The sequence below is a fragment of the Rhinatrema bivittatum genome, chromosome 9 (assembly GCF_901001135.1).
Source record: "Rhinatrema bivittatum chromosome 9, aRhiBiv1.1, whole genome shotgun sequence".
In the NCBI taxonomy this organism is placed as follows: Eukaryota; Metazoa; Chordata; class Amphibia; order Gymnophiona; family Rhinatrematidae; genus Rhinatrema; species Rhinatrema bivittatum.
Genome location: NC_042623.1, coordinates 53,848,531 through 53,874,298, shown reverse-complemented (window position 1 = coordinate 53,874,298; position 25,768 = coordinate 53,848,531). Strand labels below are relative to the sequence as shown.

Sequence of the window (25,768 nt, the reverse complement as noted above, 5' to 3'; positions counted from 1 at the left end):
AGTTTTTAACATCGACTTCAGCGAAGGTACACAAAGGTGATCTAGAGGCCTCCGAGAAATCCCCTAAGAGCTTTTCCCTTGGGATTTTTCAAGCCTTCCCCCAGTGATGTTCCCACACCCAGTGCCCCTCTCTTCCCAAGTTTTCCACCCAATGCTTTTCCTTTCCCCAGTCCTCTTCCTCCCTCAACCCAATGCTTTCTTATCCCCTGGTGCGCTCCCTTCTCTCCTTGCTCTTCCTCCCTTACCTTTAAACGTTGGTTAGTAGTTGATTGGCAGCAGTCCCAGTGATCCTTCCCCACCCCTGTGCAATCATGTAGTTATAAAAAATAAAAGACAATCTACTAGAGGTTGGTTAATTGATCTCCCCCTCCCTGATTGAGGATCTCCTATCTTCTTGATCCCCACCACCACCACTTTCTCCCACCTTCCTTGTTTCTCTCCCCCCAATCCCCTCTACCTCCAATCCCTCTGTCCTCCCCACCAGCCCTCCTTCAGCTCCTTCTTATGAATGCTAAATAATTGTTGCGGGTGCTGTGCTCATATGCAGAGTATCTAGCACGACTGTATATAACAATATAAACTCAATGATATCCCTACCCAGAGAAAGGAAAAAGTGTCTCCAGAACAGCATATTGGCTAAGAAACGTGTTACCAATAAAAGTTACTAATTAGCACAAGACCCCTGTGGAAGTGGGCTTTTAGAAAATTGAATGCCCTATAATGTGCATATTGCCTCGGTATACAACACTTGCAGTATGAAGAGGTGTTCCCAGGGCTGGGGTTGAGTTAGAGTCTGCAGCTGTGCACATACCTTTGAATTTTCAAAAATATGCCCATAAGTCTCTTGGGAGAATTGCCCGCACGACTTAGCACTAGCAGCTGTAAATGCATGCAAGGAGCTTTCTTGGGACAATTTTCAAAGGGAATCTGCACACATTTTCCCTTTTGAAAACTGGTATAAAGTCCACAAGTAATTGACTTTGTCGGTTTCACAATTATACCCCTGTTGAGACAATTCTGAAAAAGACGCATAGAAAGGAATTTGATAAATTCTTTACATGGCGTATTGCTTTCTGTGTGTCTTGCCTACTTTGAAGACATTGTTTATTTATAGCTAGGGACCTTCATTGTTGGGGTTTTATTGTTCTTTATTTTTCCCAGGAATTTAGCAGGGTTTATTATTAATATAAGAGCAAAAACAGGAGAAAATCATTTGAAAAAAATGACTCATTTCTCCAGGTAAATATCTGAGTTTATTTTGGAGCACAGAAGCCAGGAAAATAAAACAACATTAACAGATTTCTCCCACTCACTAAGCAGCATCCCTATCTCTACTCCCATCCCCTGCCTAGCATGCACCTCTCTCTCCTCCCACCTTACCGAAAATCTGTCTCCCTCCCCCCACTATTCTCAACCCACACCACACTACAGCATCATTCATCCTTACTGGAGATGGCTCTAAGCTTCTCTCTCCGTCGGCAGCATTTGCGCAGAGCCAGGGACCCTGCCAGGAAGTGCTTCTGGAGGACAGAGCCTGCTTGAAAAGCATTCATGGCACTAGACAGCAGGCACGTTGGCTACCTGGGTGGGGGGGGGGGGAGTGCTTTCACTGGTATAGGGTGGGACTTGAAAGCATGTGCTTTAGCCCACATTGGCATCTAGCAGTGACTGGAAGCCTAGAAACGCTGCATCTGCAACTCTGGAGCAGCTTTTTACCAGCCTAAACTTAGGGCGAATAGCGGTTTAAACCTGTTGTCGCCTCTGGAAAAATCCAGGAATTTATGGGCAAAAATTGGTTTAACCTGAAAACGAAGGACCCTATTTATAGCCCAGCATTCACGACCGACCACGGTACACGTAAATGGGCGCACTGAGATTTATACTGTGCCACGCGGTTTGTAAATACAGCACATTTCTGCCCTGAAAGCATACGCTTATGCATATATTTCTGATGCAGAAACACACAGACTTTCTCTAACCATTAAAAAAAAAAATACATGCTTATATTTTGCATGTGTAATATTTGTAACAATTCACACACAACAATCCAGAATTAAACGCGGAGGCAGGTATATTTTAAAGTAGGCGCACACTCCACTTGTGAAAATTCGTGTCCGCGGACTTGGACTCACCAGTTTGCCAATACCTATTCCAGTTCACCCAGACCCCTCCAGCACCTCACCCTGAATTCCCATCAGTTTGCCCCTGGTTCGTATACTGCTTCCAAAATAGCAACCTGCATGGGTGTATTTCTGAACCCCACCCCGGAATGCCCCTAAACTGCCCCTTTTTATCCCTTCTTTTATCTTGCCATACTCTTGAGGTTTATGAAATTACATATATGTGCAGAATATCATAATGCCTCTGTATCACTGCATGGTGCGATCTCATCTTGAATATTGTGTGCAGTTCTGGTCACCTCATCTCAAAAACGATAGAGCAGAATTAGGCAAGGTACAGAGAAGAGCAACCAGGATGATAAAGGGGATTGAACAATTCCCCTGTGAAGAAAGGGTAAAGAGGTAAGGACTCTTCAGCTTGGAGAAGAGACGGCTGAGGCAGATATGATAGAGGTCTATAAAATAATGAGTGGAGTGGAACTAGTAAATGTTAATCGGTTGTTTACTCTTTCAAAGAGTACAAAGACTAGGGGACACACAATGAAGTTACTAGGTAATAATTTAAAAATAATAAAATTAAATACTTTTTTTTACACAACACATAATTAAGCTCTGGAATTTGATGCCGGAGGATGTGGTGAAAGCTTTGATTGTCGCTACGTTTTAAAAAGCTTGGGACAATTTTCTGGAGGAAAAATCAATAAACAATTAAGATAGAGTTGCAGAAATCTACTGCTTATTCTTGGGATAAGCAGCATGGTCTGGTTTCTACCCCTTGGGATCCTGACAGGTATTTGTGACCTGGCTTGGCCACTACTGGAAAGAGGATACTGAGCTTGATGGACCTTTGTTCTGATTCAGTATGGCAAGTCTTATGTTGTTATGTGCATACATGCTACGTGCTTGCAAATATCTGAAAATGTTATGTGCATATTCCTAATGTAATTCTTTGAAAATTACCTTGTTAATGTTTGCAATAAGAAAGAAATTTGGTCATGTCTCAAATAAACATGATAAAAACTTGGATCAGTGACTAGGCATATAAGTCAACAGCATCATGAAACATGCATCTACTCTGTATGATTTTATTTTAAAAGTATTTATATCCCTCTCAATCCAACATACTTGGGTAACAAATTTATACATACAAAATTAAAAAAACCAGGTTATTTATATATAAACCTAATACCTTTCCAACGCATAAATAACCTCCATAATATACGAGGACCATCAAGCACAATGCCACACAAATAGTTCAAAGAAAACTGACCTGTCACACAATCAAGCTGAAAGTGTACAAATTCCTATTATTCTGTATCGTAAGCCTTCTTAAAGAAGACCTGTTTCCTAAATATCAGGAAACATTCATCTGAATCATTCCAACATTGTGAATGTTCTTTCAAGTGTCTCTTCTGACCAGATGTGTAGATGACAGCTCAAGGAGGTTTCGCCCAACTGATCTTAATGCTCGAGTAGGTTTGTAAATTTTTAACAGAGAATTAACACATACTAAAGTTTTTGACTCTGCGCTCAGTGGATTACTGTTAAGATCTTGATCATTCAGGTATATAGGTAACCAGTGTAGCGAATACAAACAGGAGTGATATGGTCAGATATCCAAGTTCCCGTCAGATATCCAAGTTCCCGTCAGATATCCCGTCAGATATCCAAGTTCCCATCAGATATCCAGCATAGCTCTCTGCTTCAACGGCAGGGGAGAAGAAAAACTGATACTTCACACATATCCAGCATAGCTCTCTGCTTCAATGGCAGGGGAGAAGAAAAACTGATACTTCACGCATATCCAGCATAGCTCTCTGCTTCAACGGCAGGGGAGAAGAAAAACTGATACTTCACGCATATCCAGCATAGCTCTCTGCTTCAACGGCAGGGGAGAAGAAAAATTGATACTACACGCATATCCAGCATAGCTCCCTGCTTCAACGGCAGGAGAGAAGAAAAACAACCAATAAGGGCTATATAACATAGTCTGGGTAAAACAAATAAGCATGGGTGTAGCTTGCTTATTGCGGCGGTTACTTCCCCTACTACCCCTAACTAATCAAGCTTGATATTTCACTTGGATGCAGCTCCATCACTGCTCTCTACATTAATGGTGGGGGTGGAAGGGAAATAGAACCAAAGAGCTAAGAGAAACAAATAAGTATGAGAAAAAAATGTGTGAAGCTTGCTGGGCAGACTGGATGGGCCGTTTGGTCTTCTTCTGCCGTCATTTCTATGTTTCTATGTTTCTATATGAGTGATATGGTCAGATATCCAAGTTCCCGTCAGAAGTCTAGCGGCTGCAGTCTGCACAGCCTACAGGCTTTTAAGCATTGTTGCTGGTAAACTAACATAAAGTGAATTACAATAATCCATTTTTGACAACAGTAATGCCTGCAGAACCGAGCAGAAATATTCAGGGGATAAATAGGGTTTCAGCCCATAAAATGCATTTTTCGTAACTGCCTATATTTGTAACTGGAGTGATAGATCAGGTTCTAATAGTACCCCTAACGTTCGCATCTGAGGAGCCAGCAGTAACCCATTCCTCAAATTGAAATGATGAAAGAAGTTCGTATAGGGGAAATCGATTCAAAACTATCATCTACGTTTGTCAATGTTCAACATAAGCCTACTGGTGGTCATCCAACACTTAATAATGCATAAACAATGCATCACTCAGAATAGTTGTATATCATCAGCAAACAGTCTGCAGCTTACACCCAAATTGGAGAGAAGCCTACAGACTTGGACGCAAGTAGATGTTAAAGGACCAACAAGATAGATCCATATGGAACACCAGTCTTTGTATAGTACCATTTGGTATGCTCTTTAATATTTATTTAAAAATGACATGTCTGTGACTGAAAACTAAGCCTATGTGATATGCTTCTTTTATATGTATTCTGTCTCCCTATGATTTCTTATCTTTTACACTTATTATCCAGCTCTTCTTCTCCATACACTATAATGTGTGGCTAGGCCTATATGTTTTTTCCCTAGGAATGACTAGTCATCTGTGTTATATACCACTTGCCTATCACCAGTGCCCTCAATCTTCTGCAATTCCATGGCTGTGGGAAAGATCACAAAACCTAGCTCCTGCCATGGACTTCTCTGTTCCCTGCATAAACACCATAGGAGACCAGAGACCAGGTCAAGCCAGAAGCTGCAGCAGTGGCAACTCACACATTTCTCATCCTCCTACCCCATCCCACACCAGTCCCCCCCTCCCCTCCCTACTGTTAATCTAGGCTTCGTAGTCTGAGAAGGGCAGTGGTAGGGCCACAGGCTCCTTGCTTTTTCTCTGCTATCTGAGGTTGAGAGTCCTGGTGTGTTCAGTGTGTCTCAGAGCATGACACTCTGGCCCTGGGCAGCAGAGGAAGAGGAAGTAGCTTGAGGTGCTGTACATCACTGTCCTTCTGACCCAATCCTATATCAGTGGAGGAGATCAAAGAGTGGAGGGAAAATTGGTGGGGGGGAGAGTTTAAGGTCTGTATATGAGTGAGCAGATTGTAGATGTAGAGTGAATGAGTGAGGGGATAGGAGGGGGAGTGAAGTGAGTTAATATATGAGAGTGAGGGAATTGGAGGGCCTGTGAGGTGTGTGTGTGTGTGTGTGTGTGTGTAAATGAGTGAGCAAGGGGATCGAAGAGAGTGTTGTCTTGGTGTACGAATGAGTGATTGGATTGGAGCAAGTGTACATGTGCGTCAGGAAGCCGGAGGTGGTGAAATGTGAAAGAGAATGTATAGGAAGAGGGGTGTGAGAGAGTGGATCTATCCTACCTTCCTCTCCTGATCCCAGATCTCCCCCTCTGCGATTCAGGAATTCCTCTTTTTTCTCCTGTCTCCTTGATCCTCCCATCCTCTCCTCCCTGTGCTTCTTATTACCCCTTTCCTTTCCCACTTTCTCCTACCTTCCCATCCCCCCATCTTCTCTTTGCCTCTCCCTCCTGAGATCCCTGCTCTAGCCCCCTCCGTTGAGCTCCTCTCTCTTCCTCTTCTCCTCTCCCACCATTCCCCAGATTCCCTTCTCACCATTTCTCTATCCTCCTCTTCCCTTCCAAGCACTGATTATTAAAATCTGTCCTTCAAAAAACAGAACAAAAGCAATTATTCAGACATAAGAAATGTCGAAAAAATACTTAATTTTAATAACATTTTTTTAAAAATTGCATTTAATATGCCAATCTATGCAAGTGTGCCAAACATTTGCCGCAGAATTTCATAAATTTTGCTGCAGAATTTTCTAACTCTTGCCACAGAATCTGCACTTCAGTCGCTGCAATTGATTATTGAAACCCAAGAAGTAATCCTTATAGATCCATTGTGCATGGCCATCTTTTTAATACTCTGTTATTACTTGTCTTCACACAGAGGCAATGTGTATGCCAAGAATATCGTTTGCCTGCCCTAGTGGATTATACTTTCCAGTTGAGTTACTTCTAGTTCTGTTCTTAGGATGCATTACTGGCCCTTTCTCAAGCTGCTGCTCCGCACACAACATTACCAGCTCTGAAACCATCCAGCTCAAGGGCGACAGAGTATAGATGTTAAGAAAGCAATACCTTACTTGGTGTTGGGTGTAATAAATGTAAAGTAATATTATATAATGCTTGCTCTTGAATAGGTTTGTTGTATAATACTTTTAACAAATTATTTGAGGGGTTTCCCCAGACTGAACAGTATCCATTTATGTATCCCACTCAATTATGTATTTACTTATTTAGCTGTCTACACAAGGAGATGCAAGCCAGGTGATTGGACCACTGACAGAAGGCCAGAGAAGAAATGTGGCCGTCGTAAATTCACTGTACCGGCTACACCAGTCGGTTCTGAAGGTAATTAGGGATGTACTATAATTTAGTCGTCCTTACTTTTTCTCAGGTTTAATCAATCTTGGATTATAAATCTTGCAGTATTATAAATCTGGGGATCAGATTTATCAGTGGGCTCATACTACTTTACATCACATACAGAGCAAAGTTCAATACACAACTTAACTTTGCTGCAGTTGAAACAAAGGGCACAACTTGGTGGCTTGCACTGGTGCTGCAGTTTAGTTCAGGCTTGCTTTATAAATCTTTTATTTGGAGGCAAAAATTAAGAAAATCCCTTTATAAATACAAGGTCTTATGTGTAAAGATGTAATTGGCTTCTAAACAGTGACATTGGCTTCTAATGGTGACATGGCCCATTAGTTTATTTTTGATATTTTGTTCTGTATTTTATATGTTAACTACTTTGGGCCTTTGATTAAGGAGGAGGTGGATTATAAAAAAAAAAAATAGTTATAATTAATGCAATGTGATTTAAGAAGGGGTGTATTTTGTTTAGCTATGATATGACCTGCCATCTCATTAGTGAGAATAAGGGGATAGCTAGGGCTGTCTTAGGAATGTTTTACTTATTACTGTATTTGTTGTATAATGCTATATTTCTATATTCAGTTAATTCTATGATGTAAACCACTTTGGGCCCCCTTTTGGGGAGAAAGACAGTGTACCAGAATGGAATAAAACTTGTCATCTTATTGTGGGAACCAGCACAATTTTAATCCTTTGAATAAAAAAAAAAGAACTGTATAGACATCAGCAAGGAGGTGATTGGGTCAATATACCTTCATCAGATTATTGCATAACGATGCCGTTGTCAAAAAAGAGATCATGTGTTTGCTGTCTCTTTGTACGTAAAGGCCATTAAAGCATCTGTGGTGGAGGCGGCTTGTGCAGTTTAGGTCTGCACACACTGTATCTGCTTAGCCTTTTCTCCTCCAAGCAACACATCAGCCTTGGCTAGTTCGCATTAGTCTAGGCAGCATAAAGAAATGCATGCCCTTTAAAATTCAAATGCAGTTCCATACAGACCATTTTGTCTCATGAAAAATTAGGAGACCTAAGCTATTATGAAAGGCAGCAGAGAGTAATATTTGGTCTGTTTCATTGAGGATTGTGTTGTAAGTGAAAAGCAGTTTGGCTTGATGAATAGGCCATTAGACCTATCTTGCTTTACACATTTTAGCCAAGTCTTTGTAAACGCCGTCTCATTATCCCTGCACTACAGTATTAGTTTCTCATCCTAATTTTAGTTTTGCTGCATAAAGTATATTGAATGGCGTGGACCAAGTTCCCTGCCACAAATGATTAATGATGACATTGTTGTTCAGTATGAATGTTTAAACCAAGACTCGGTGAAGAACTAAGAGCCTTATTGAATAAAGATTTTTTTTTTCCCATAGGCATGGAATTGGAAGAAATCCCTTTCCGAATAAAGCCCTTAAGGGGCTGTGTACTAAAAAATGTTCTCCCATTTTGTGTCTATGGGGGGAAAAAACTTAGTACATAGGGCCCAAAATGTCTCTGTAGTCCCTGCAGTAAATCAGTTAACCTCACTGAAGATATAATTAAGGATTAGAAATTTTGGATAGAGGGATGAATTTTCAAAGCCATTTTACATGGTTTAATGTTCTCAAATAGCTTTTGTAACGTTGCCCCGGGCTCGGAGGTGTGTAAAAGTATGGGCACAGCCCCAAATTCGTTCATACTTTTACATGCACTAGAGAGAGGAGTTTGGAGGCAGGGAGAGGTGCTGAGTTGTGATTTTGGTGCATAACCTTTGGAGTTTCAAAAGTCTGCATGTAAAATTTTGCAGAAAAATGTGGGCACACAATATAGCAGGTGTAATTGTAGTTTCGGTGGGTTAATTTGCAAAAAGAAAAGTATGCACGTTCATGTTAAACCTGGTGCCATCTAATTTAAGCAGTCTGTTACAAAATTAAGCCCTGGAAACATTTTTCCTAATCTGTTTTCAGTTATGAGATTTGATTTATTTAAATATACTTAGAGGAGATATTCAGGGATGTAATAAAGCAGTCCTACTTCCATACGGGCAGTCCCTGTGCTGGGATAAAGGAGCAAGGTCACCAGGAGCTGAGGGAGACAGAGACGTATTAAAGAGGACATTTTCAAGAACATTGCAGAGTTTTCCCACCTCTATTCTGGCAGCCTCCGGCTGCTGTGGAGGAGCAGCATAACCTTTCAGTAGCAGGAACTTTCCTGTAGCTGAGACCTGCACTCCAAGTGATGTGTTATCCTCTCACGTCAAGGATGCATCTTCACAGTACTGTGTCCAGGAGATCAAGAATAGGGACTGCTGTTGTTGATGACTCAATCATTCGAAATATGGTTGAGTGGATGGCAGTCATGAGGATCTTGCCTGCCAGATGCAAAAGTAGTGGACCTCACACATCCCCTAAATAGGATTTTAGAGCATGCCGGGGAGGGGCCAGCTTTTGTAATCCAGTAACATAGGAAGATGTAAGAGAGAAGTTCTGAAGGCTCAATTTGAGATTTTTGGTAGAGAACGAAAATATAGAGCTTCCAGAGTAGCATTCTCAGAAATTGCTACCAATTCGATGTGCAGCACCCCTGAGGCAGGCTGAGCTTTGGAGGCTCGACGCATGGATGAAACGATGGCGCAGGGCAGAGGGCTTTAGATTCATTAGGAACTGGGGAACATTTTGGTAAAGGAAGGAGCCTATACCGATGGGATAGGCGTCACCTTAACCAAAGAGGAACCTGACAGCTGGCTCTAAAGGAAATAGCGAAACTTTTAAACTAAACCTTGGGAGGAAGCTGACAATAGGGGCAGCAGAACATCTTTTTTGGTTGGAGGTGGGGGGGGGGCCAATCAAGCTTTGCCTCAGCTCCACCTCCAGCTCTGTCCCAAATCCGCCCACTGCCAATTGTTTTTTACTTTCCATTTATGGTTAATGTTGTATCTTACATACATTCTTTACGTAAATCATAGAGTATAATTAGTCATTCCCAGACCAGTAAATGCTTGTGGGTCTGGGAGATCGATATGGGAATCAGATCTGATATTGGGGGTGCTCAGGCATCCATGGAGCTGGCACCTACATATTAGATTGAATACATACACTTTTCTTATCATTTTATAGTTGTGAATTTTAAATTTTCAAAATAGGCACGTCACAGTTTTCTTACAGGTGAAAAAATTTTAAGTGCAGGCAGAGACAAATAATGAAATACGTTTAAATAATTGAATATCAGGAGGAACTCTTCTAGGTAAAATATTATCCGTCTCAAGATGTTGTACCAAGAAGTTTGAAAAGCTTCTCCCAGGCTGGGATGATAGATGCATTTTGTATTTCTTCGGTGGCTGTTTATGTTACTGAAACATATAGGAGAAAATGATCCCCATTGTTTTATTTTATATGTTCTTTCCCTAGGACCTGTCAGTAGCATACTGTAACAAAGGTATTAGAGAAATAAGGTGGCTTTCACTTCTTTAAGTTTGCCAACAAAATGTGGCTCAATAACATTTTCAATGTAAGTGCTGATATACTGGGTATATTTTCTTTTTTAGGTAATTTCTACTCAGAGTTCATTTTCTGCAGCTGCTGAGCAGACTATTGCAGCAGCTTTAAAGGTAACTGAATTTATCTGATGAACTTTGTGAAAATCATCGCATGATCAAAACAGAGATCAGACATTTGGAGGGTTTTTGTTTTTTTTTTTACCTTGTTTGAATAAATATTGAGTATGTGTTTGGTGGCTTCTACTTTGATGCAGATGAGATGATGGGGCCGAATGGGATACATCCCAGGATACTAAGGGAACTTTGATAGCTTCTAGTTTGATGCAGATAAGGCAGTGGGGAAGGATGGGATACATCCCAGGGTACTAAGGGAACTTAGAGTTTTCCTGGCAGTTCCGCTGGCCGACCTTTTCAATGCTTCTTTAGAGTTTGGAGTAGTTCTGTTGGACTGGAAAAGGGCGGATGTGGTTCCTGTTCATAAAAATGGAAGTAAGGAGGAAGCTGCGAACCACAGACCAGTTAGTCTGAATTTTGTAGTGAGTGAACTAATGGAATAGCTGCTAAAAGAGAGGATAATACAATTTTTGGAATCCAGTGAATTGCAAGATCCAAGGCAGTATAGTTTTACCAGAGGTAAATCTTGACAGATGAATCTGATTAATTTCTTTGATTGGGTGACCAGAGAGTTGGATCAAGGGAAAGCGCTAGACATAGTGAACTTGGATTTCAGCGAAGCCTTTGACACGGTTCTTCATAGAAGACGTATAAATAAATTGTTATGGATCCTAGAGTAACTGTTGTGTTTGTGGCATTGTGTGGACCCTTAGTCGCAGTGGAGATGACTCCTCCCACGGGGAGGGGCCCCGTGGGGAACCACAGCGATAGGCTAGACACAGAGAGTGGACACTTTAGGTGGAAAGCTGTATTGTACTGCTGTAGGTAGATGGTATGAGGCAGGAAGGAAAGGCACTGGAGAGTCCGGCAAGGTCCCAATACGTTCTGACAGTCTCAGATGTAGAAGTCTCACCCAGATATTCAAGGTAGATAGGAACCCGCGGTGCGGGTTAAGCCAAGCCTGGTGGGTGGAGTGGGAACTGGATCATAGATGGTACTCACTGGAGCATAGTGCAAGCGTCTTCCTGGCAATGAAGATGGTGGGACCAAAGGTCCGTGGTGCAGGATACACTGGACTGGTAGGCCCTCGAGGAGCGAGTACCTGATAGTACAGGAGATCCTGAAATAGAGAGAGACCCCCGAGGAGCGGGTGTCAAGTTAGTAGAGACCCCGAAGGGTAGCTGGAAGCGAGAGGCCCCTGAGGAGCAGGTGCCTAGAGCTTCGTCAGGAGTGAGATTCCCCGGAGGGTAGCGAGGCATCTAAGCGAACAGCTTAGAGCGGTCAGAGTAGCAAAACCGAAGTCCTTGCTAACTCGAAGTAGGTAGCATAGCGGAGGCTTAAATACCCTGAGGTATTGACGTCATGTGGTGGGGACGCCCCCGAGCTTCCCGCCATGACGTGTACATAGGCATAGGCAATGTGTGCGCGCGCGCGCGCGCCCTAGGAAGCCACGAGAAGGAGCATGGTGGACTGGGACGCCCATGCTGAGTTTGGAGATGCCGAGGGTTTTGGCACTCGGCACCAGAGGCAGCCATCTTGCCCAAGGAGGAGGAAAAGGGTAGAAAAGAGGTAAGGCAGAGCGGTCGCAACCATCTGCGACCAACTGACGCAACAGTAACTGACTGGGTTAGAAACTAGATGAGTGGAAGGTGACAAAGGGTAGTCGTAAATGGAGTTTTCTTTGAGGGAGGGGGTTGTTACTAGCCGTGTACCTCAGGGATCGGTCCTTGGACTAGCTCTTTTCAACATTTTTGTGAGCGACATAATGGGTTGTCGGGAAAGGTTTGTCTTTTTGACGATGATACCAAAATCTGTAACAGGGTGGACAGGCAGGAAGGAGTGGAAAACCTGAGGAGGGATCTAGTGAAGCTATGGTCTGACAGCTAAGATATAATGTTAAAAAAAAATGCAGAGTAATGCATCTAGGATGCAATTACCCAAGGGAAAGGAATAGTATTGGAGGTGAAATTCTCTTAAGCACCAAGGAGGAGCGGGATCCTGGGGGTAATTGTATCTGATAATCTTAAGGTGGTTAAAGCAATGGTAAAAGCCAGAAAGATGCTTGGCTGCAAAAGGAGAGGAATGGTCAGCAGAAACAGGGAGGTAATATTGCCCTGCTGAGTCCTCACTTGGAATACTGTGTACAGTTCTGGAGACCGCACCTTCAAAAGGATATAAACAGGATGGAGTCAGTCCAGAGGGTGGCTACTAAAATGGTCAGTGGCCTTTGTTCTAAAGCACATGGGGATAGACATGGGGATCTAAACATGTATACCCTATGATAGAGACATTCAAATATCTCAAAGGTTTCCATGCACGGGAGGTGAGCATTTTTTCAATGGAAAGGATGCTCTAGAACTAGGGAGCATGAGATGAGGTTGAAAGGGGTAGACTGAAAAGTAAACTTAGGAAATAATTCTTTACAGAGGATGGTGGATGTGTGGAACAATCTCCCAGTGGAGACAAAAACAGTATCTGAATTCAAGAAAGCATGGGATAATTATGAGCAATCTCTAAGGAAGTGATGAGAATTATAAAGCTAAATTGATTGGACAGATGGGCAGACTGGATGGACTGTATGGTCTTTTTCTGCCATCATGTTTCTCTGTTTCTATGATGGTAGGTTATATCAGATAAAATCACAGAAGACTACATAGTATCAGAATAATAAATAAATTATACTGTGTAATATAGCACCAAACCAATTACTCAGGTTGTAGTAATGGTATCAGCAAGCCATACACAGTGAGTACAAGTGAACAATAAAATATCCAAGAAATCTTCTTAAATTTTATTCAGTTGAAATGAGTAAAAAAAACCTACTTGTCTTCCGAGATGAATTCATATTTTGAAGGCGTGCCTTAGGAGAGTCACTGGATTCCTCGGTCTCTAAAGCATCTTCCTATAAACTCTGAATGGACCCAGTGCCATAATTCCATTCGGAGCTTATAGAAAAATGATCTAGAGATCGAGGATATTAGTGACCCCTCTGAGGCAGTCCTTCAAAACGTGACTTCATGTCAGGAGACACATTGAGGAAGATAAGTAGTGTTTTTACTCATTTCAACTGAAGAAAACGTAAGATTTCTTGGATATTTTATTATTCACCTATTGGTTGTGGGATATTGAAGCATTTCAAAAAAGAAAATTCCTGCATGAAGAATAGGACCTGTGATTAGAACTGCTCTGATCCTCCCACACAGTCTCTAAGTGCCTGGGTCCAGCTTTTGATGGTCTTTATTGTATATACAATATATAATTTAAATAGGGTCATGTGCATGGGCCAGGCCGGTCTGAAGGGAAGAAAGAGAATGTGGCCTGGATGGGAATGGAGTTGTGACTGGTGGGGACGCGCTGGAGTTAGGGAGAGAAGAAAGCAGGAGAGACTGATGGGACTTAATTGTACTTTTGGCCACATGAGTCCTCCAATGTCTGGTACCATCTGTTCCACTCTGTATGCTTAAAATATAGCCTGGCCATTTTTTATTTTTCAGTAGGGGTGGGATAATTTGTGTTGTGCTGGGCATCCCCCAATCATTTTGACTCCTTTGGATCCAGTTCAAATAATGCGGTACCTTCGAGAACTGTTTGACTCTCTCCATTGTTTGTAAGAGGACAGTGAAACTGCAAGGAAATGTACAATAGTCAACGTGGCCAATTTCAGCTATGATGAATTATTTCAAAATGTAATCTTTGCCTAAATACGGTTCACATTTTCTCTTTGCTTTCTTTGTTTATTTTTAGGTTGTTCATGATCTGATGGGAAGTGCAGTGCAGCCTTTGCTGGATTCAGTAGCAGACTCCGTGGAGGCAATTATTATCACTATGCACCAAGAAGATTTTTCAGGGTAAGTAATATGTGTTTCCCTGCATTTGCATATATTGTGCATGCTTCTACTACAGTCACGTATCCTGTTGGTTAGAGAAGTGCACTGAGAGTCATGAACATTTTGAGACTTCTGGATTATAGTCCTCTGACTACCTGTGTCATTTTGGCAAACCATTAATTGATTCGCTACCTTGGCTTACCAAGCTGTGGATAACAGCATCATAATTTTCTCTCTGGCTTTTGCTGTTGCTTTATCCACGTGTATGATCTTAAGGTGGCCAAACAGGTGGCTAGGGCAACAGCAAACACCAGAAAGATGCTTGAGTGCATAGGGAGAGAAGTAGTCAGCAGAAAAAAGGAGTTGGTATTGCCCCTGTATAAATCCCTGGTGAGACCTCACTTGGAATACTGTGTACAATTCTGGAGACCGCACCTTCAAATGGATATAAGCAGGATAGGGTCAGTCCAGAGAATGGCTGCTAAAATGATCAGCGGTCTTCATTTTAAAGCATTTGGGGACAGACTTAAAGATCTAAACCTGTATACCCTGTATGTTGTCCCATATTTCCCTTAGATAATCAGAATTACAAATCCATGCATGCGATGGAGCAAAATCAGGATTTAATCAGCCTGTTCAGACAACCTGGTGTTTGGTAATCTGGATGGTGGTTGCTGGCTGGGGACTTCCCCCACTCTCTCAGCTTCTTTCAGTCTCTTCATCCTGTGGGGCTTGGTTAAACTCTAAATAAGGAGGGAGGCTGCTGGATCTCTCCCCCTTGGTCCTGGTGTGCAGCTCTCTGTTCCATGTAGGACTAGGAAGAGGAGGAGCAGGTGCAGTACTTGCCTGCACTGCACCATGAAGGGGAGGAGAAGGCAGTAGCGATATCATTGGCCTGCTGGGGGGCCATGAAAAGGAGGATGAGGCAGTAGCATTGGCCCATGCGGGGTTCTGCAGAGAAGGCAGCAGTCCATACAGGTCTGGGAAGTGGTGGTAGCAGCCCATGTGAGTCAGGGAAGAAAAAGCAGCTGCAGGAGCAGCAGCCTGGGCAGGGCCAGGAAGAGCAGGATAAAGTGGTGGCAGTGGCCTATGCTGAGCTAGGATGACAGCAGCAGCAATCTGGATGAGACTGGGAAGAGAAGGTTGCCAGGAGGAGAAGGAAGAGACAGTGGCCCAGACAGGGAGGGGAGAGGAGGCGGCAGCAGCCCAATTAGTACGTAGTAAGATTATAGGGGGTAATTTCAAACAGACCGTGCAGTGCCATCTAAGCGGATGTTTTTAACACATGCATTTTATGTAGATTTTCGAAGACAAACTACCTGCACTGTTTCTGTTTAAAAATTAGCAAGTGCAGAGGAAGTACATTTTTAAAAACAAGAGGTGTAGCAATAATTAAAAGCAGTCCCCAGATATTCCATAAAGCTCAGAAAATGTATTATGGTTAAGACCCAAAGAGAAGTCATTACATAAAAAAAAAAACAGGCAAGTTGTCTTCTTTGGTATTAATTTTTTAGGACTCTAGCTAGTACTGCTAAATGCTTATCAAGTTATTTTGGGCTTGATATTAAAAATGCGTTCAGCGCTATTTAGCTGGATAAGTGGGACTTGTGCGGCTAAGTAGCAGCCACTGAATACGCACCTACGTTCAGTGGCCGCTGCTTTGCTTTATACGGCTAAATGTTACATGCAGAAAAAGTGGGCATGTACTGGGTGGATCGGGGCAGAGTGAGTTAAATCTAAACTTAAGGCGGGTAGACTTACCTGACAAAGAGCTCACATATACACCTATATTCAGCGGCTTCGCCATGCCACTGAATATATATTGTAACTTAGCTGCATTAGTTCTAACTGGCTAAGTTATTTACATGGCCAGCTTTGAATATCTACCTCTTTATTATTAATTCTACAAAGAATCCTTTAGAAATCACATTTTAAGGACAAATGGGTCTCTTTTTTTTTAACTAAGCCTTTTCAAGGACGCTCATAATGGCCTAGGAATAATTGCTATTTTACTGGAAGTAAAAGACTGATAGGAGTCCAAAATAAAATGGGTTGCAAATATTTGGCACTGAAGAATTAAAGCATTTCTAATCATGAAAAATAGCATTGGTAATGGGCAGTGTTCTAGGACTTTTTACATGTATTCATTTAAACATTATTTTCGTGCAGTATTGCAAGGTTTTCAATATGTGCTACATCTTCATTTGACTTCCTGTTGACTAATGATTTTTGACATGAATGCAGAATGGAGAACTTCTGGTAACAGAGTTCAGCTTAGAAAACAATCAATGAAGAATCAAGGGAATTGTCAGTCAGTGCTGATTGCATGTGCATCTACTTAACTGGAAAGCATCCATTTAAAGTGACTCTATAGTGATGTACTGCAATGAAATGCAAAGCTTGTTGATAATGATGACATTGTCATATAATAGGACAGATGTTATCTAATATTAACTAAGGAAAAAAATCTATCCTAGTGCATTTTATAGCAAATAAATATTTAAAATAAAAAACTAAAAGGAATATAACCACTAATCTAAGATGATGTGACCTAAAAGTCAAAGAGCAGAAATCCATAGCATTCTAATGGTTACCACAGGGACAGTTTAGAAACAAAGAAATGTTCATTTAAGTCTTTAGAAGCTCACACAAGAGTGGCAAATGCTTTTTGATATATGAAGAGTACATATTTACTTATCTGTTTATGTAGATTTTCCTTATGTCAGGGGATAACTTCTGGATTTAATTTGATTTAAACTTATGGTTTTGGATTATTTTTTAACTGCATCAAGCCATCTTTACAATAGTCATTAGACACACAGACAAATATGTGATACTACTGGAAAGCTGAAAGTCATAGTTTACAAATGATGGGATTATTTTCAGCCTTGGATTTACCAGTAGGTTACCTAGGTTGGCAAACATCTGGAGGTGGAAGGCTGGCTGAATCTCACACAACAGAAAACTCTCTGCTTCCTCTTCTAGTTCCTCACCTCCAAAGCAGCTGCAGAGAACAGGAGGGGAGGGATGAGGCTGGTGCAGACAAAGCAGAGCAAAGATAAGATGCTGTTCTCCCTAATCCAGTCCTGCCCCTCCTCTCGTGTCCTATATAGGGAGAGGGAAAGGGAGGAGGTGACAGCCCAGACAGTGCCAGGAGGCCACAAAATCCTGAATCTCACTCTGCAGGGAACAGTCTCCTGCTTCTTGCTCCAGCCCCTCCCTTCCCAGGCACCTGCAGAGGACAGGAGGGGAGGAGATGAGGCTAGAGCAGGCAGACCAGAGCAAATAAAAGCTGTTCTGCTCTTTAAACCAACTCCTCCTGTTTTGTGCAGGAAGGAGTGGGCAGGGAAGCATCAACTGTGCATCATTGATTATAGTTATGTCAGAACTAGGGAAATCATTACTTTAAAGATATTCACCAATTCATAAATCCTAGGTATTTAAACAAATGGCACAAACTGTTATTGCCTATCTTTTTCTCAGCGGAAGCTGCCAGAAATTTTATTTGCCTTCTGTTAAGGTGGCTCATAATCCCCATTTTCTGGTTCAAATGCAATGTTTAAAACCTACTTGCCAGTAGTATTATATTAAAGAACATATTGATTGTTAGCTAGTGGTATTTTCATTAAATATTAGTGCATTGTTAATAGATGAAGGGACCTTTGGATAATTCTTACATTGGACCAATAAAAGGTATCATAACCTACAAGTAAATTTTTTTTAAATTTATTTGTCGCCTGGTGCCAGGCGACAGGAGATATATACATTATTTGTCGCCTGGTGCCAGGCGACAGGAGATATATACATTATCCGTAAATAACATTGCTTAACAATAAAAAAATAAAATAAACCCTCTTAAAATGAAAAGCATGTAAATTAAGTACATAAAACAATATCATACCATAAAAGTATAAAAATTCTTAAAATAAAAGTAAAACATCAAAAGACAAATAAAACAAAATAAGAGTAGCAACACCAGCAGCATAATTAAGACTGCCAACTAGAAAAATGCCAGCCGCAATAGATATGTTTTCAGCATTGTTTTGAAAGTCTTAGGACAGGTGGTCCAGCGCAGATCAGTTGGTAACGTGTTCTAAACAGTGGGGACAGCAATTGAAAAAGCTCTTTCCCAAGTTTCCACTAGGCGAGCAGCTTGTAATGAAGGTCTGTCAAGGATTATACAGGTGGAGGGTTATACAAGTATAATATCGCATTTACCCATGGGAGGGAATCCAGAGAAATCAATGTACTGTACTAGCATAACTATTTTATATTTCACACAATAAGCAACTGGAAGCCAATACAATTCTGCCAAAACCCGAGAAATATGGTCTCCAATATTTCTTCCAAAGATAAGGTGTGCAGCAGCATTCTGCAACATTTGCAGAGATTTTAAAGCATAGTCAGGGAAATCATTATACAGAGAATTACAATAAACCAGTAATGGAAGGATAAAAGCCTGAACAATTGTCTGAAAATCAGTGGACTTCAATATTTATTTATTTATTTTATTTATTTATTTAAAAGTTTTTATATACCGCTCAATAAGGCATTTATATGTCCGTCTAGGCGGTTTACAAAAATACAAACATAATTTAAATCAAAACGAGATTAACACAAGAGATTAATAAATGAAATAAAATACATACATATATTAAAATTTAAACTCTTGTAATCTTAATAAAGGTTTTAACCCCCATAAAACTCATAATTTAAAAAATCCAGACTTGATGACACTCTTAATTTGAGAGTGAAAAGATATTAGACACTAACAAAACATCGTTATTAAATAAACATAACTTTTAAACTACAACAATCAATATTAAAATATATACAAATAAAAATAAAATTGCTGCTATTAACAAATACTTCTCCCTCTTTATATGGAAATACATGAGCCTTCACCATCTTTCTAAATGTCAGATAATTACACTCATTTTGAATCAACACTGGGAGGCTATTCCATAATAATGGTGCCACCGATGTGAATGCTCTGTTAAGCTCCATCTAAACCTAAAACCATAAGATATTTGTAACTGGGTAGTCTGTGAAGATCTAATAGAGCATTGTGAGACCTGTCATTGTAATTTAGCAACCAAGTACTGTGGTAAGCAGCAGAAAGTCAACATAATCATCTTAAACTTTGCCCTTTCTGCTACTGGCAACCAGTGTAGTTGTTGCGCTGGAGGTGGACCCTTGGCCTGGTGTAGGATTGGTACGGCTCTCTGGTTGGCCCCAGAGAGCGCCTGCCACCAGGAGGCGGAGCACACAAGGAGACAGAGGCTAGCTGGAGCTTCACCAATAACAGTCTGGGGTTTCCGCAGGTTGAGCCCTTGGGTACCCGGACCGCCTGGACTTAAGTGGGCCTCCGGTGGTCTCCCAGAGAGGTATCGGAGAGGTGTGCTCACCACGAGCAAGGGTGCACGGCTGATGCAGAGTGGATGAGCTAGACCTGAACCGGAGGCTCCAGAGACCTCGGAAAGGCAACAGTTCAGAGATGTCTTCCAAAAGAGACAGGCAGCGCCTGCAGGTCTAGCCACATGGAAGCCGCGGTTGTTATCCAAGTATGTTGGCTCGAAGATCACCAGGAGCCAGAAGAGAGTATCCAAGTGAAGTGCAAGGGTCAGAGCCAGAGAATCAGTCCAAGAGAGGTCAGGCAAAGCGGGGGTCAATACCAGAATCAGTCCGAGCGTAGTCGAGGCAAGCGAGGGTCAGTTCCAGGCGGCAGATGGAAGAATGGTCAGGCAGGCAGTGGTCAATTCCAGGCGGCAGACAGTAGAATGGTAAGGCAGGCAGAGGTCAGTACCAAGAAGTCAGTCTGGATAGGTACTACCTGGGAAGGACGCTGGAACAGGAGACACTTGGAACAGAGGCAAACTATCACACCAACGGTGTCGACCCGATTACCAAGGCAAAGAGCAGTAGTCTGAGCCCTGCTTATATACAGGGCTCAGGTGTCGTCATCGGGGTGCACCGCAGATGAGTTTCCCGCATTTGGCCATTTAAATCTCCGGGAGTTCCGCGTGCGCGCGTGCTAGGGAGCGGGCAGACGCTGTGGAGGATGCCGAACCCCGATGTGAGGAGCGCTGCCAAAGAGAAGGCCCCAATGGGCCTGGAGATGCCTGGGGACGCCGCGGACAAGCAACGCTGGTGGAGGCCACAAGTGAGGAACTGGTGGATGGGCACGCCAGGTGAGCAGACCCAGCCGCAGCACCAATGCGGCCGGGAAGCGCAACAGTAGTGATGCTAAAAATGGAGATATATGATCTCTCCTTGTCTTCCCACGTATCAAACATGCTGCTGTATTGTGAATACATTGTAATTTTTTAAAATTAAATAACATGTCATTCCCACTAGTAGTTCATTTCAGTAATCCAATGTTCCTGAAACTAAAGGGCCGGATTTTTAAAAGGTTATGCGCGCCGGACCTATTTTAAAAAGGCCCGGCAACGCACGTAAAGCCCCGGGACGCGCATAAGTCCTGGGGCTTTACAAAAGGGGCGGGGAGGGGGCGGGACAGAGGCCTCTGACAGAGCAGCCATTGCTGCTGTGTCGGAGGATCGCATGCCGGCAGCCTGCCGGTGCACGCAACTTGCGCCTGCCCAGAGCCAGGCACACAAGGTAAGACAAAGGATGGGGGGGGGGGGGGGGTTTAGAGTAGGGCTGGGGGGGGAAGGGTTAGGGGAAGGGTGGGAAGGTCAGGTTAGAGCAGGGGTGGGCAATTAATTTTCCCATGGGGCCACATGAGAAATTGGGATGGTTTTAGAGGGCCGGACTAATATAATTAACTCAGTTCTCAATAGCCCTACTTATGAAAAGACAGCAGTTTACCACCAATGCATGTCCTCTGAGAAAACACAACAAATAAGACCGATACAAAAGCTTACATGCTAGCAAAATATCTCATCTCGGTAACAGACACAGAACCGACCTAACATACTCCCAGGATCTGTAGTAATGCACATAAACTAATCCGCACACAGTTACACCTGTATTATGGAATACACTCAAACAGGAGCAACCCTATCTATGAAAAGGCAACACTACAAATATTAAATCAGGTCCTAAAAACCAATACACCTCTTATTAGGAAAACAGAACTAGCAAGCAGCTATAGATCCCCACACAGAAATAATTGTAAAACTATACTAATAAGCAGAATAAATGTTCAAAACAGCTATGAACAGAATAACATCCAACAATTAAAAACTCATAAAAACTATTAAACATTCTCCAAACACCAATAAAATATTTCAAAAAAGCAGACATCACACAATTAAAATGGCAGTCAAGAAAAATTAACTTAAAGCCATCTTTACTTACCCCCTCCAGCAGCTCTCCTACTCCTCTTCCCTGCAGGCCGTGGCACACACCAGAAGCAGCAGTAGAAGCTAAGCTCTATACTTATGGTCCTCTTCCTTAGTGCTCATGTCTCTCTCACACACACCATACCAGTCATGCCCCCATGACCAGTTTCTGTCTCTCACACACCAATCATCTCCCAAACAGTCTTTGGCACACACACACCAGTCACCTTCCTGAACAGTTTCTCTCATGCCATACACACACACACACAGGCTTCCCACTCCCGTGTTCTACTTACTTATATGGGTTTCTCACTCTCATAATCACTTTCTCTGTCTCTCTCTCTCACACACACACCCACACACTCATTCACCAGTCTCTCACTCCCATGCTTGTTCTCTCCACATGCACAGGCTTCTCATTCCCATAATCACTTTCTTTCTCTCTCTCTCTCTCTCACACACACACACACTCACCAGTCTCTCACTCCCATGTTCTCTTTCAGATATACAGGCTTCTCCTTCCCATGATGTGTCTCTCACACACCCAGGTTTCTCACTCCCATGCTCACTCTTCACATGCACAGGCTTCTCATTCCCATAATCACTTTATTTCTCTCTCTTTCACACACACACACACCAGTCACCTGATCTCACTCATGCATACACACACACACAGGCTTCCCACTCCCAAGTTCTCTTTCAGATATACAGGCTTCTCCCTCCCATGCTGTGTCTCACACACACCCAGGTTTCTCACTCTCATGCTCACTCTCTTCACATGCACAGGCTTCTCATTCCCATAATCACTTTCTCTCTGTTACACACACACCAGTCTCTCTCATTTCCATGCTCACTCTCCACGTGCACAGGCTTCTCATTCCCTGAATCACATTCTCTCACATTCACACACACCAGTCTTTTTCTCTCACACACACCGTCACCTTACCAAGCAGTCTCTCTCTCTCTCATGCATGCACACTCACCCAGGTTTCTCACTCCCACAACACCAGGCTTCTTACGCTCATGCTTTCCCCACATACCCAGACTTCTCACTTCCATGCTTTTTCTCTCACACACACATCAGTCACCTCCCTGAGCAATCACTTTAATTGTCTCTCACATACACACACACATCAGCTCTCTGACCAGTCAATCACACACAGGCTGGCTGGCTGGCTGCTTCTTTCTCTTTCTCTTACTCACTTCCTCTTCCCCCTCCCGGAGCACAAATGGGAGCTGCAGCAGCCCCCACAGGCCAAGAAAGAAGAATCCCATCGGCCGCGGAAGGCTCATGCTGCTGACTCCTTTCTCGATTACCGGCTGCTTCAATTGCTCGGGGACCGACGCTGCAGCCGACGCGGCACGGCTCTTTCTCCTTCCCGCGCACCGCTCCGTGTATCACTTCCTGTTCCGGGTCACGGGGGGGGGGGGTGCAGGCGCGGGAAGAAGAAAAGGCTAGCCGTGGGTGCCACAGCTTCTTCTAACACCGCTGCCGTTCCCACTGGGCTTGAACATGCTGACAGCCCAGCGGCAACGGCAGCAGGAGAGACCGGGAGCGCGCGACACACCTGCCGGTGCTTGGCGGCGCTGCGGACCAGCAAAAAACTCCCACGGCCCGGTCCCGATCCGCGGACCGGTGGTTGGGGACCCCTGAGATAAAAGACCACGAAAGGCGGAACTGTGACATATGTAGGAAAGAAACTCGAGCGAAGGCACGCTGCCCGATTGGCCGGTGCTGGGCAAGCCTTGCCTCTGCAAGGGAAGGCAGCGTGCCTCATTCTCGGTCTGCTCTCAGCAGTGGGCGGGCCGGTCACAGACCATAGGCGGGCCGGATTCGGCCCGCGGGCCGCCCCTTGCCCAGGTCTGGGTTAGAGGGAAGAGAACGAGGGAAGGCAGCGCGGCTCGGCGCACACAAGGTACAAAATTGTGCATCCCTATGCGCGCACTTGCGCGCATATGTTATAAAATCGGGCATACCTCTGCGCGCACATGTAGGCTGCACTAGCTTCTTTTAAAATCTACCCCAATATTTTTAGTGCATCACTTTCTAAATATGAATCAACTGTCAATTTTTTTCAAATGTAAATAAACCTTCCTATAGGTTTGGTTTATAAAAGTCTCTTACAGACCTAAAGAAGACCAGAACCACAGAGTTGTCATCAAAGGACCACAAATGTTGTTGCTTTCTAATATGCTGTACCCCATCTTAGGTGAATGCCTTATTCAAAATAGGTGAACAATATATTCATATCAATAAAATAACTGGCACAGCACATCTACTGGTGGCAGATGAAAACTGACAGGCATTGACTAGCTCCATCGACCAATCCACATTTGGCTGCCTCCCCTTTGACCCAGAGCATCCCAGTGATGACACTGGGCTTTCGGTGCTGAGATTCTGATTCAGCACCAAACACACTATGTAGAAATTGAACAGGCTCAGAGAGGGAAACTTTTCTAGCTCTTCAGCACCAATTAACTCCAAGGCCCAAGGAGTCAACATTTGACACCAAAAGGAAGTATACTCGAGAATCAGCACTTCATAATTTTTATTAGTCATTGGGTTCACCTTATAATTTGGAGGGATTTGGTTCTGAACAAGAATACTCTGTTGAACTTCCCTCAGAACCCTCACCTCCATAGGCAAAGAATAGGTTCCCCCACCTCAGAGGACCTTTTCTTTTCAGATGTTGTACAGATGATGGCTAATATAGGGATATATTTTAAAAAGCAGCGAGTGCGTGAACAAAAGTATGCCGGATTTTATAAGATACGCGCCTATCTTATAAAATCCGGGGTCGGCGCACGCAAAGGAGTGCACATTTGTGCAACTTGCGTGCGCCGAGCCCTGCGCGCACTGCCCGTTCCCTCCGAGACCGCTCCGAAATCGGAGCGGTCTCGGAGGGAACTTTCCTTCCACCCCCCGGACCTTCCCCTCCCTTCCCTTACCTAACCCACCCCCCCCGGCCCTATCTAAACCCCCCCTACCTTTATCGCACAAGTTACGCCTGCTCAAAGCAGGCGTAACTCGCGCGCGCCGATGACCCGCTGCCGCGCCATCACCCAACCTGGGGGCTAGTCCGGAGGCCTCAGTCACGTGCCCCCGGGCCGGCACCATGCCCCCCGGAACGTCGCACCGCCCCCCGACACGCCCCCCCAGCAAAGCCCCGGGACTTTCGCGCGTCCCGGGGCTTGCACAAGCCGCAGAGCCTATGCAAAATAGGCTCAGCGCGCACAGGGGGGTTTTTTAAGGGTTACGCGCTTAACTTAAGCGCGTAACCCTTTTAAAATCCGGCCCATAATCTTCATTGGTCTAAAGGTCAAATTAAAATACAGGGCACTATTTTTAGGTCTTCTCAAGTACCTGAATACTCTGAAAGAATTAGTGTTATTACCCATCCATCCATCCATCCATCCACTCTGCCAGGATATGCATAAGAAGATGAGGGAAACAACATGCTAGGTACTCCTGTTTGGAAAGAATATATACATCAAGTACTGTGTCCAAGTAGCTGAGGAGCCTGAGCAGTCCCATTTGCCATACTAATCTGTAGTGGTTGAATCCACCCTACAAAGTGCCAAAAAGCACAAGACAAAAAATGAGTCTCAGATCTTGGACCATTTTGGGAAGAGAGATTTTCAGAGTACTGCGCTTCATTTCTGCATAGCATCCTGTAGGCCACAAATCTCATAAGGTTCGCCCCCTTCCGGACTAAAACTATCTAAATGATTTTTAACTTCTTAACTAAATATATGCAATTTTTACGCTTAAACCTACTTTCTTACTCCTACCTACTGCAAATTTATTTCTTACCTATTTATTTGCAATGTACCTCATATCTATATGTATCCATTACTTATGTACTCAATGCCTTAATTCTTTATCTAATCCAACTTGGGTTTTCCTTTAAGAAAAGGCAGAATATCAAATGCTTATAAATAATGATGATATATAAAATGGCTAAATAAATAAAGGTTAGATCTTCATGGTCCAGTATTTGTATATCATCTTGGAAAGGGCACAAAGGTTGCTAAAGGAATTATATTCACATCTGGAA

At 43.2% G+C, this 25,768-nt stretch overlaps 1 protein-coding gene across 1 annotated transcript in view; it reads left to right on the top strand.

Annotated features, from left to right (window-relative positions):
- The window catches only part of COG5 (component of oligomeric golgi complex 5), a 585,636-nt gene that overhangs the window by 430,060 nt on the left and 129,808 nt on the right, over positions 1-25,768 (top strand). Inside the window, 3 exon segments of the mRNA XM_029617284.1 lie at positions 6,853-6,963; positions 10,511-10,573; positions 14,321-14,424. Of these exon segments, the coding sequence (XP_029473144.1) occupies positions 6,853-6,963; positions 10,511-10,573; positions 14,321-14,424 (278 nt within the window).